General features: G+C 48.8%; 1 protein-coding gene across 1 annotated transcript in view; it reads left to right on the forward strand.

The window, feature by feature from the left end:
- PCDH12 (protocadherin 12) overlaps positions 1–5,767 on the forward strand; it is a gene marked incomplete at its 5' end in the record, with an annotated part of 9,574 nt that extends 3,807 nt beyond the window's left edge. Inside the window, 3 exon segments of the mRNA XM_009868891.1 lie at positions 714–865; positions 5,360–5,396; positions 5,440–5,767. Of these exon segments, the coding sequence (XP_009867193.1) occupies positions 714–865; positions 5,360–5,396; positions 5,440–5,767 (517 nt within the window).
- Between the last annotated feature and the right edge of the window lie 7,298 nt (positions 5,768–13,065).

The raw sequence follows: 13,065 nt of genomic DNA on the forward strand, positions 1-13,065 counted from the left end.
GGAATGGGAAGGACCGAGATACCCCAGCTCTGTGCTGAAGATGTTCCCAGAGACAAACTTTATGCTGTTCCCATTAAATTATGCTGTTGATATCTCTGGGTGAATGCTCCTGAGGATGCCAGGGCTTCACTATGCCCCACCCTGTTCCCACCTGCCCAGGCCATGGGCAGACACAGCTTTCTCCACCTTCCCCGTCAACATCCCCACCTGCTGAGGATGGAGAGGGAGGGAGAGTTGCTCTGGGGCAGAGCTGGGCTGGGATGTGATCTCCTTGCCTGGTCCTGCGTGTTGGCAGCTCCTCCAAATTCACAGTGAAGAGCTCAGGATCTCCAGAAGGAGATTGATCAAGAGATGTGGAGCAGCCCCATATGTAGCCCAGCCCTCAGCTGGGGCCCAGTTTCTGGAGGGTCTGTAGCACTCCTGATCCCAGGGCTTTTGTTCATGTTTGGTGCTTTGTTTTGGGTTTTTTTTTTTGTTTTGTTTTGTTTTGTTTTTTTTCCCCCCCCAAAAAACCAATCAAACAAACCCAAAACTCTTCAGCTGGTGCGAACTGACATGATTATGCCTTCGGTGCTGTGAGTGATGCACTGAGAGGATGCCCACGCCCCACCTCTGGGTCATTTTGTTGGGATAAGGACAACCCCCAAGGTAGTCAGCAGGGCAGGGCTGTGCTAAAGGTTGAAGTGTGACCTGAGTGTTTTGGCCCCCGGCAGGGCTGCGGGGCTGGACACCGACTGCCTGAGCACGAAGGACAGTGGGCACGGTGAGAGCGAGGCAGAGGACCGTGATTCGGAGAGCGGGTTTGAGCTGTCCGTGCAGCAGCTGGTGGGAGAGGAGCTGGAGACCCTTCTGGAGCCGCAGGCAGGTGAGGTGGCCTCGCTATGGGGAGCACACTGGGGCTGCTGGGGGGCTCGAGCAGCGGGATCTTCTCAAATGACATGCTAAGGAGGTAAAACTGGCTGGCCTGCAGCAACCCAGAGGATGGATCATCTCCTAGGATGGCTCTGACAGTGGCAGACACTTGGGACAGTGTGTATGGGCCAGCTTATGCTTTTGGTACCAAGCAGGTTACAGCAAAGGGACTTGCTGAGCTCCATATTGGATTTTTTTTCATGTGTTCGCAATCACTCTTGGTAGATGTTTTCTCCTGTGGAGGTATCTGCTTCTGTTCAGCTGATTTGTGAGGCTGACCTCTTGTTAAGTAGGGGTGAAGTCCAGATATGACCTGCTCTCTGTGCTGACCTGAGCCCCTTTGTTTCATGAGAAAGGTGAAGAGCTGTCCTTGTCCAGCCTCCCAAGATATGTACCCTTTGAGCCCCATCAGGCTCCTATCAGGCTGGTCAAGTCCAGTCTCATTTCCTGTGACCAACCTGTTACTGATTTTAGTGTCTCTTTGAGATGTGGTGACCAGAATGTGCACAGTGTTTAGGATACATCTACGCTGCTAGTATAAGGTCTTCTGGTTTGATCTTTGTTCCTGTCCTGCCCAAGCTCCATGCTGAGCTCTGTTACCAAGCCACTCCTGGTGACTCCCAAATCTCTCCTCTGCCTGGTGGGACAGTCATCAGTGCATGACATGTCGTTCCCTGCGACAATTACCCATCAGCTGGTGACACAGAAATCCCCCAGGCACCTTTTGCTCACAGCACTTGGTATTATTAAGATCTTTCACCATCCCTTTCTCTGCTTTTCTATTGTTGGGTGTTTTAGTGGAGCCAACACCAACAGCACCCACTTCTCCATGGCATTTATCACTGTGTTGAATGGGTACTCTGGGATTCCACTAATGACCTCCCTTTGTAGGGAAGGTTATTTATTCCTACTTTCACTTCCCAGCTGTTAGTCCCTAACAGAACCCGGCTGTTAATTCAGTGACAGCTCAGGCTCCCTGTGAGCCTGGCTTTTCTGCAAGCTCAGGGGTCCTCTGTCACCCAGGACTCTTCATCCTCCTCTTCTGAAGATGCAAACAAATTTGCAAACCACAATTTCCCACCTTGGAAATGTCACGTCAGTTCTTGTCCGAACAGCAGGTACGGGACTATCTGCAGAGTCTTGTGTATAATGATTTCTATGAATCTGCCTGTGCTAGATTCACCTTTGTGCTCTTAAAAATACTCATGTCACAACTTCTATCTCCACTTCCTCTGATACTGTATTCATTTGAAGCAGTAGTTAACGAACAGCAGCTAATAAACCAAGCAATTTCATATCTGAGTTCCTCTAGCACTCCAGGGTGAATACCATCTGGGCCTGACATTTTCTACATGTTCCTTTTATTGATTTGTTCTAAAAATCTCTTCTACTGGCATTTCAATTTGAAAGAGTTGAGGCTGACTCACGTCCTGGAGCAGAAATTTCATTGTGGAGCCTCTGTGCTCCTCCGCAGCAAGAAGAACTCATTGAGGTTTGCTGCTGCGGTCGGTTTAATTTCAGAGTCGGGAACTTTCTGTGCTCTTGCTTAGAGGGAGACCCACGCTGCTTCTCTCCCTTTGCCTCCCCGTCCTTTTATTCTAGGAAGGTGCAAACAAAGGAAAGGATGGATGAAAGGAGAGTTACAAGCTTCCTCAGATTTAAAGGTCCTGCAGCTGGGAGGGAACAGGCTGCCCAGCTCCATGCCATGGCTGCGCTGACATTCACTGATCCCAGTAAAGGGACTGGTGGACCTGCTCAGTGGATCAGTCTAGATCCACTCCTGCTCTGACAGGTGGCATCCTAGAAGATCTGTGCTATGGCGAGGCCTCTCCATGAAGTGCCATCTCCTGTGCTTCTCAGATTTGATAGGGGAGAAATGGCCCCCCAGCCAACCCCAACATTTTTGCTGAATGGCTGGAATGTGGCAGCGAAGGCCGGTGGTGTGTGCTGAGCCCTGCCAGCACGGCTTCCTGCCCCTGCCGTACCGCTGCATGTGATGAAAGAGGTTTCAGTGGTGAAAAACAATCTTACCCATGAGCCCAGACCTTCCCAAAAAGGCAACGGAGCGCCGGCAACAGAGCTGCTGGGCTCCTTCCTCCTCTCTTGAACACAAACAGGGAAGGGGACTCGCATCCTGAGTGAGGAAGGAAGAATTGCTTGCGCTCCAGAGTCTCCAAACAGCTGGCTGGGGCTGCTGGGCCTTTGTGCTCTTCGCAGCCGGGGGAGAAGAAACTGCTGTAGTGACCTGTCCCAGGCAGCTCCGGGGGTCGCCGATGCCGTAAGCTCGGAGCTGTGGGCCAAGCTCCCAGCACTGTCTATCGATGCCTGTCCCCCACCAGCGAAACACGAGCGCTCGCAGCAGCAGCAGAGCGAGAGAGAACTTTATTGATTATTAAAAAAAAAATCTCTGCTCCCCAAAGAGCATTAACATAAGGCAGTGAGGTCTTATCAGTCAAACAGAACATACCTAATTATGAGGTTTCGCGGTCACGGGACCATCAGCCCAGCGCATCCTCCACGCAGCGAGCAGACTCGTAGTGCCCTGCTCCAGAGCTAAAGCATCAAAATATTCAGGGAATGCTGTGGCTTCTTGCAGACTGGGGAGAAGCGTGGCTGTTTTAGAGCAAAAACATGGGACTTTGGCACACTTAGGAGATCTCTAATGGAACAGTCATTGCGAATGAAAGAAAATCCTGAGATTGCAGAAAGAAGTTAAGCAACACACGAGAATGTTGGGGCTTCAGCTGGAACAAAATCTAAGTGATGTATTTGCCCTTCTCTGCTTACCCAGTTTGATTCCTGGCCTCCACCTTGCCCCAGGATAGAGTTTGTTTTTCAGAGGAAAAGGACTAATTACTTGGTGGGCTGAGGAAGGAGACTGGTCTCAGTGACTGACTAGCCCCTGGCTGAGGACCACGTGCCCCAGGCTGTGGCAGGGTATTGATTATCTTCTGGAAGCAGCACGATAAGTGCATTACAACAGGGACCCTCCTTCCAGAGCTCCCTTTGTAAGCCAGAGCCACACAGTTACTATAATTACACTAGCTCTTCCCATCTGACTCTGGTGTTTTGTTACCAGACACTGGTTTATTTGTTCTGCTGCTCTGACTCAGAGCATTTCACAAACGTGGCTGTTGCTTCCAACCTCCCCGCGGTTCGTGGTTACGCTCTGGAAGTTGAGGCGACGCGGGGCTGGAAGGCAGTGTCTGTGCAGCACCTCGCGCAGCCTTGTTTACCAACTACAAAGCTCTACCTGACAAAACAAGAACCCCTCGTTTCCTTTCCTGCCGTCTGAGGAGGAAGCTATTCCAGGCTCACCCTCTTACAGGGTCCTTCCTTTAATGTCCAGTACGTGTTTATTTGTGGACAGTTACAATCACTTCTTTTGCCAAGGCTATTTTAAGCATAAAAATTTCCTTTGTCGGTGCTTATCTCATCAAAATAATGACAGGCTGCAGTCAGTCTGGTGAGCATTTGCTTCCTTAGGCTAAGCAACCTCTACCTCTTTGGGCTCTCCCTCACGTAGGCCTGGGCTCGCTCCTGTTTTTCTCTCAATAGTTTTCTCTGCGCTTCTGCCATTTCAGGTTGTCTTCCCTACAGCTGGCTAATCAGATTTACATGTAATACTCCTGATCAGGTCTCACCACAACTGGTAACAATACCACGGGTATGTCTTTACGCCAACAGGGAATGCCTCGACCAACACATTGTGTGATTTCGTTTGTCCGTTTTGGGGCAGAATCTCATTACTGGGACACTAACGAGCCTGCAGCTTCCACCCACACTTGGCTCCCGCTGCTCCTCATCTGCTTCCAATTGATGAACAACTACTTTATGGCTCAATTTCTTCTTGCCAGTCTTCAACCATCCAGCTGTGCGTTTTATAATCCAGAATTTCATTCTACTTCTGTTATTATTGTTTCACAATAACCCGTTTCTGTTTGGTCTCAATATGGCTGCTTAGCAGCAAATTCCCACCCTGCAGTGACCCTTAAGGGAAGTCCACCAGGGACCTTCTTTCTGTCCCAATCTTCCCCCTTGAGAGCTTTCCACTGTCATCCCCCCTTCAGCCAGTCCTAAGCCCTCACTTTGTCTGGGTTTGCTAACAATTTCCCAAAGCGTCACTTGAGGCTGCAACAGATCAGAAAGCAAAGTGATAATAATGGTTATTAGATAAAAACAACAAAATGAAACAAAAAATCTGGTAGTTTTAAACCAGTTCTGGTTTGTTCGGTTTCTTTTAAGCTGTTGGTTTGAATGATGCTCCTGGGAGCTTTACTCTAGACCTGTTTACAATCAGCCCTCTCACAGCTGATTTCAGGAAGTCTAATTTCTCAATATATGTGGAGTTTTTTTTATTATTTATTTTTACTTTTCCCCTCTCTTCTCTCCTGTGGTCTCCTCTACTCCACACCTCACCAACACTTCTTGTTTTCACTCCTCCCAGAGCTGGCCCTTAAGAGGCTGACAGCTGCTGACCCGGCGTGGGTGGCTCGGCTCTCCCTGCCGCTCACCGGCAGTTCAAAGGAGGGTGGCCCGGCTCCCCCTGCCGCTCACCGGCAGTTACAAGGACAACGTCTTCTCCCCTGACTCTCCGCATTCACCTCAGGACGAGGAAGCTGTGAGGCAGGAGAAACCAAGGACCTTTGAGACCTTTGGCAAAGGTGCTGGGGCTGACTCAAATGCTGCCGGGACGAGGCTGGCCAGCACCTTCCTTTCAGAAATGAGCACCCTCTTCGAAATGATTTTGTCCCAGAAGGTCCAAGTCCACAACGAAACAGATTCGGGGCTTCTGCGGCAGCTGTCGGCACGTGGGAAGAGCCTTGGACTGGAAGACAGCGCTCCTGTTCCATAGGCAGCTTGGTGGCTGTGATAAGAAGAGAAGAGTCAGAGCTGCCTTGTGCATTTGGGGAGCACACACGTGCTTTAACAGGGTCATTGGATCATCCATGTCTGGACTGATCATGACAGACATATTTCTGCCTTTGCCTCACCCCACCGCATTTCTCCATGGCTGATTTCACCTTGTTTAGTTCCCTTCTACCTGCCTGTTCTTGCTTTCCTAGCTTTCTTCCTCTTCCACCCTCCCCTTTCACCTTACTGTCACACAGCAGCAGGAGGGCCCTTTCCTCCCAGGGCAGAGAGAGGATTTGAGGGGGTGTGTGTTGTCAGCTTAACCACAAGCACAACACAGTTGAATACACCCACGTGATCGGCCTGTGCACCACGGATGATAAAACAGTGTGGTTATGGAATCTGCAGCTCTGGTTGGGCTCCAGGATCTCAGTTCTTATTTAAATAAAATTGGGTTTTTTTTTTTCTAACACTACCATCTCTGCAACAAGGTGCAGTAAAGCTGACATAGGGATGTACCTGCAGAAAACCTGAAGCGGCAACTCGGAAGGGGGAGATCTGCCTGCTGCCTCACATTGATCCTTCCAGCTTCCATGGTTCTACCACTGTGAACTCGGTGTTTTGTAAAATGCCCCAAAATCAGCCCTGGCATCTCTCCTACGGCTGCACTAGGTGCCCACAGTTTCTTTCTCCATGCTCTCTTTTTGAGGCCGTCGTATTTTGGAGTGCATTCCTTGCCCAGAAGCAGACAACAGATGGCTGGAGTCTGCCAAAGGTAACCTGGGAAAAGGGAAGCGTGAAAACACTGTTTTGAAATATTCAGTCACGAGCTTCAACTGTATTACAGGTTTTCACTTTGATCTGTGTGTATGTGAGCTATCAGACAGTTTTAGGATAATAGAGCGTGCAGGAAAACTAAGATACAGATATTAGTAACAAAGGAAGAAGCACACAGCTGGTGTTAACCACAGGGATTTGCACTCACAGAGAATGGAAAAGACAACAGTGGCGTAAGCTCCTGGAGTGCAGCTGTGGGCTTACGCAGCCGTGCGTGGCTGGCAGGTAAGGGCTTTGGGGTTGTGCACACACAGGACTCTCCCCTGTACCACAGCCTGCGCCTTCCACCCATGACACAACCGTGGGGTGTGCTGGCAAAGCAGCCGTAGAGGCGAGAGGAGAGCCAGGCTGTGAGATGAGGGTAAGCTGTCGCCTCCACTGCCAGCAACGCACGGCATCTCTGCTTGCTGAGTGACCGGAAAAATGAGACCACCAGCCTCCCTCCCGTCACAGCGCAGGGCCAGCGGTGCTTTGTGCACGTGGCTTGCTTTCATGTGCTATCTTTACATTAAAAATACCGCACTGACTCCTCCACCCACACCGCAGTTCACAACAGGCTCATTTGCTCCCAGTGGGGCTGTCACCCTGTGTGTCTTTGAGTGATATTTTTTGCTTTCATTTTATGGTTAAGATGAAAAAGAAGAGACACCGTCACTGCAGGGGGCTTGGGCTAGATGGCCTTTAAAGGCTCCTTCCAACCCAAAACATTCTATGATTTGGTGATCCTGGAACATCTCAAGAGTGTCCTGCCTGTGTTCCTTTTCCATGCACGCAGAGGTGCCAGTGCCCCGCTTTTCATGGGTACGCACACAAGCTGCAGCAGCAGCCAGCCATACAGATCATTTAAAACAAAGTAAATGAGAAAGTTATCGCTTCCTGTTGTTCTTTGGACTAAATGAGCCTAAAATTTCCCCAGGTGGACTCCTGAATATCTAAAACATCCACTGTTGTATCTGGAGTCTCCAAAGTGCTTTAGAGATGACCCCATCTCTGGCAATAAACTACACTGACGGGTTTTTGCCTCACCTTGCTTGTGCTGCTGTGCTGCTAATAGAAGAAGTATCTCGCTGTTTTGTTTCACAAACAAACAAAATGGGCTCTTGCACCAAAACAACGACATTGAGTCAAATTCTAACTGAGATGCAGCTGTTCAAACCATGAGGGAGGCATATCTGTGACTGGGAGGAGATGCAGCCCGACGGGACTCCTCTGCATCTCGGCATCGCACACAGAGGACAAACATACGGCACAACCTCACATCTTCCTCCGGGAAGTTACTTTGATGTGCCTGGCAAAGGACACTCTTTACATAGAAGTACGTTACAATAAGCAGATTAGAAAAAGGAGACAAATTCCTCTCTCGGTGCAGTTTCCTGATTCTGCAAACCGCCTTCAACCCCCTCAACCCTTACTCCCCGTCCTGTCCTGACCAATGCGTAAGCATGCTGTGGATTATCACAGAATAGGAAATCCACCAGAGGAATTTCCTGCTAATTGTATCCTGCTTGATAAAGGAAATGGTCTAAGAAAGTTTGGTCTGAGCAGAAAGAGAGACCAAACTAGAAGAACAATCAGATGTGTTGAGCCCTGGCTGTGCCCCTCCCTTGCTGAACGGAGCCCACGGCAGGTTCAGGATGGGGCCATTGCCTTTGTTTTCCAGAGCCCCATCTACACAAAGCACCGGAGCACCACAGCTACAGGAAGCTGGACAGTTTGTATAGATGCCCTTGAACCAGTTTAAACTGGCGTGGACAAATGTCTTTTTCCGTATTCAGCTGCCCCAGTGGAAGAAATTATCATACCAGCTGCTTGCCGCTGTCTGCCTGACAGTGGTTTCTGCCCGCTGGGAGCATCCCTTATCCACTTCAGTGAAAACGAGCTGGCGTGCTTAGCAAACATGTACGATATAAATTTTGAAGCAAACCTTGCTCGCCGTGACTCAAAGGGGCGTACCCATGGGAGCAGCTCACTGCCAGCGCCGGAGGAATAATAACAGGACCGAAGGACACAGAGAGCGGCGCAGGCTGGCTGCCACAGGCACTACTGTCACCAGTTCAGGGGGCTCCATAAGCTGTGTCCCACAAAAACTTGTGCCCTAACAATGAGCATTTCACTTTCTTACTTGCACAGGTTTGAAAGCAGATTAAACCGCCACGATGGCAACGGTGGTGGTGGCAGAGCTGCTGCGGGAACAGCCTTGAAGTGAGATCAAATCTCCTCCGAAGGTGCGGGCCAGGCCCATTGCAGAGTTAGCTGCCAGCATCGCCATATGGTGGCTTGTAAACCTCACAGGGGGATCGCGCAAGATGCGCAGGGCTCCTGCAATTATAGCCCTTTCAAACCACATCTCCGTGGCACGTACAGCTCTGTGCAGAAAGGTAGGTGCACAAGGAAAGTATCGGAAGGCTGATAGCCAGAGGACAGGGTGGCGCAGGAGATACCACAAGGTTTATTCTCAAACCCCTGATATTTAAAAATTGCTCCAACAACAGAAAACTTTCTCGTTCCGCTCACTGCTAGCCTGCTTCTAGCTCCACACAGACCAAGAAGGGCTGCTTTCCCTTCTGCTTGCTGCTTTCACTTACCGACTCCTCTAAAAACAGCAGTGGTGGGGCTCCAAGCACGGCAGTTCCAGTGGCGCTGCCCCATTTCCAAGGGCACGGCTCCATCCTGCACCGCTGAGCATCATCATGTGGAGCCCGTCGGCGCTCCAAGAGTGGGACAGGGTGAGGGCAGATTGTCCTGGCTGGGTGGCGTGGAGGCCTGCGGACACACGCTCGACAGCCCAGAAACAGGGGCTGGAGGAAGACGCTCTTATTCTGGAAGGGAGTGGATGCTTTGTTTGCACACCTGAAAATCCATTAAAACAAGGTACTAATGATACATCATACTATCGGAACAGCTTCTGTGCTTCAGCTCGAGTGGAAAGAGCTGGTAAAAAGTTGAAAGAACCAAAAAGGAAAAGTGCTTCCTTCACTGAGAAGGATTTCTTCTTGCCATGGCCCTGTGCTACCTTCCTTCTGGCAATATGAGTGTCCCTTTTTATGGGGTCACTATCCCACGTGGTCCTTTTCATGGGCTCACTATCCCATGTGGTCCTCCATACCCTCTTCCCCCACTGCCCGTGGTACCTTCCACCTCCTCTTCCAACACTCGCAGTCTCTCCTGAGCGTTCCTGTTGCCCGCAGCAGCTGACTGCCAGTAGTGTCTCATCGCTTCTGCCAGGTTCTGTTGCACTCCAAGGCCCTTCTCATAGCAAATGCCCACATGGTACCTGCTTTGGGCATCCTGGCCACAGGAGAAAGCACAATAATCAGCTCCACACGATGGAGAAATGATGATGGCACATGAAAAGAGAATAGAGAATCTTTAACACCGTCTTTAAAGTTCACTGCTTTATCTTTGGTCACCTTCTTTCAAGTTTACTCCCCTATCTTTGGTCCCTCAGACAATTATCTTCAGTAATTCAGTCCCTCCCCCGAACACAGAGCGAAGCGAAATTTCTTACCAGCTGTCTCTGACTCGTCTCCTTTGTATCCCTTTCAATTAAATTCACCCATTTCCCTTCAACACCCAGATCTGCGTCACGGGAACAAAGGAACTGCTGTCTCTGCAGAGCATCCCGATTGTCTCGGGGGTCAGCACCAGGGGGGCTCGAGCAGCCTTGACTGCACCCACATCCTGATCACACCCAAACTCTGAGCACACCCGGTGCCCTGCCCTGCTACAGTTCATGCAGAAGTCTTGTAAAAACACAACAAACGCCACAGAGGTACTTGCTGCCAAGGGTTGGAAGATTCCCCTCGGCAGCATCAGGCCTTCAACGTGACAGCACACCGCTATCTTGCTCAGCCCCACCTAATTATACTCCAGCAGAAACCTCAAGCAGCAGAAATGGAGCCAAGCAAATAAGAAAAAAGCACCTTAACTACTCAGACGTAAAAAATGAGAGAATGTCACTGCAGATGGGTCAGTTAAGGCAAATCCAAGTCCGTGATCTGCTCACGTCCTGGGTGTGCATGTTATCTTTGAGATCTGATGGGAGGGAAAGGGTCTCGCAGGTAACAAGAAGGCAAGACAATGGTCCTGAAGACACTGGAAAGACCATAGGGGCTAGGGTCACACCGAGATTTTCCAGAAAAAAAGCCAGCAATAAAACTTGAAGAGTATGACTGCCAGAAACATGATCTAAACAAGGCTTTGCAAGAAAAGAAAATAGAAAAAAACAAGAAGAAAAAAGGAAGTAAGTAGCAAGTTTTAATAAAGCCACGAGAACAGAACATATTGCAAGTGTTGCTGTCTGCGATGTAGCAGGAGAGAAAAGCAAAGAACTCAGTGAGTGGGTGCTTTGCAAAATGTTGCGAGTCTCAGTTTATGACAGCAATAAACTTCCTTAGAGAGGAGATAAACATGTTGAAGGATTGGCACTTCAGATGTGACAAGAGACAGGGTTAAACAAGTACGAAGTATTCCGCTAGCTGACTCCTGCATGACGAACACCTCAAAGACAAGACCACAAGGGGGAAAGATCCCCAAATTAGCATGGCATAAGTGACTGCGATATACTTTGAAATCTGAAGGTCAGAATCAGCTCTCCAACAAGACTCTTTAAAATGGTTTTTATATTCTATGGTTGCACGCATAAAATACAGGAGGATAAAAAGTGGTAACCAAAGTAAAACGCAGTTCTCTGAAGAGCCCCTGTAGCTGGAAAAATACTTGTCAGAGTTCTCCCCTCGGCTCTAGCACAGAGAAACAACCTGAGAGAGAAACACTGAACTCACAACTTTTTGCACCTGTTTTCCCTTTCTTGGGGTTGTAGCTAAACGGTGCTGTCCTTGCTTCACCCATATGCAGTAGTCTTTTAACCAGCTAGACATAAATCCATATTCCAGGGTAATGGGAATAGAACATACCCATGAAGCCCTTCTCCGAGCAGAACGTGTGGTGTTACACCGCCAGGAGCCCCTGCACAAGGCTGCTGCCGAAGGTGAGGCTGCAGCATCTCCACAGCCAGCGTCCGTCGGGAAGCAGAGATGGGGAACAACAATCGGGTTCAGGGAACTGTCACGGCTGTGACAAAACCACGAGAAACACTGATCCACTGGGGTGGGCCCCTGGGATCTACCAGATTTTCTGTTATTAAGGGCTTACTAGGTCTTCAGTAAATGACAATCATCTATCTAATGAGATCATCCATTGTTATTGTTGTGCAGCATACGCATCTGACATCAGGCTGGAAGAAAGGAGTCAATGATGCAGCTTACGAGGGATCTTTAGCAGATCTGGAATTAAATACTCTATCAACCATCATGAACATGATGTCCGAGATGCTGGGACTAGTCAAGTCTAGTCTGACCAGTGGTCTGACGGTGTCTGCATTCTTACAGGTGGGTAAAAACTGAAATGGTAAAGTTTGCAAGTGATGGAGTATCAGTCAGAGTGATCAAACTTACTCTAAAGAACTATTTAAAGAAGATCTTGCAAGACTAAGAGCAGGCAACACAATCACAGAGGAAGCTTAGTGTTGACAAATGCAAAGCAGTGCATGTTATAGGAATAAACTTGTGAATCACTGTGATAGCTCCCAAAGCCATCGAGTCCCTCCTCAGTGGCAGGCAAAAGGGCAAACAGCATTAGGAACTATTGAGAGGAAATACAGAATAAAGCAGAGGATCTCATTATGTCAGATCCCTGGCATGCCATCTCCAGTCCAGTTTTAGTCCAAACATCTTAAAATGGTCAAAGGAGAATTAGAAAAATAAGGAGAAGACTGACAAGCAAAACGGAACAGCTTAACTACATGGAGAGACAAACTAAACTAGTGCTCTGCAGTCTGCAAAAGGAATGACTCAAAGAGGACATATTAAAGGGTGACAGAATCAGAAGTACTAGCCAGAAGAAGAGGGAATAACTATTCATTATTTCCTATTACACAAAAGCTGCGAGAACTGAAGTTAAAATGAACAAGCTTTTTGGAAAAAATAGCTATTACAATGCAGTGCAAGCTGGAAACGAGTGAACAATGTCACAGTGCTGTAAAGAAACAGAGCTGTGGGATGCAGAAACTGGGCTGCAAGACATGGGATGTCATACTCCTACTACTCTAAGCACCAGAAAAGGCTGAGGAGCAGCACTATGCTGAGATTGTGGCACTGCCCTTCAAAAAAAGGGAGCCTGGGTCACTTGGAGGAAGTTCACTGTGAGCAAGAAAATTGTTGGGGATCTAGACAACACAATGTGTGAGGATAAACTCAAATGACAAGGGAAAGCTGAATGGGGATTCAAATATTTAAGTACATTAAAGGTCCCTGCAAAGAAACAGAAATAGTCATTTCATCCTCTCTGCAGAAGAGAAGCAGTAACAGGCCAACTTTGAAGAACAGATTCAAGGTAGACACAACATTCTCAGAATGATACAGCAGTGAGAGACTTTGACTGAAGAGGGTGTAGATGCTCTAC

This window comes from Apaloderma vittatum, unplaced genomic scaffold, assembly GCF_000703405.1.
Source record: "Apaloderma vittatum isolate BGI_N311 unplaced genomic scaffold, ASM70340v1 scaffold25584, whole genome shotgun sequence".
NCBI classification, from domain to species: Eukaryota; Metazoa; Chordata; class Aves; order Trogoniformes; family Trogonidae; genus Apaloderma; species Apaloderma vittatum.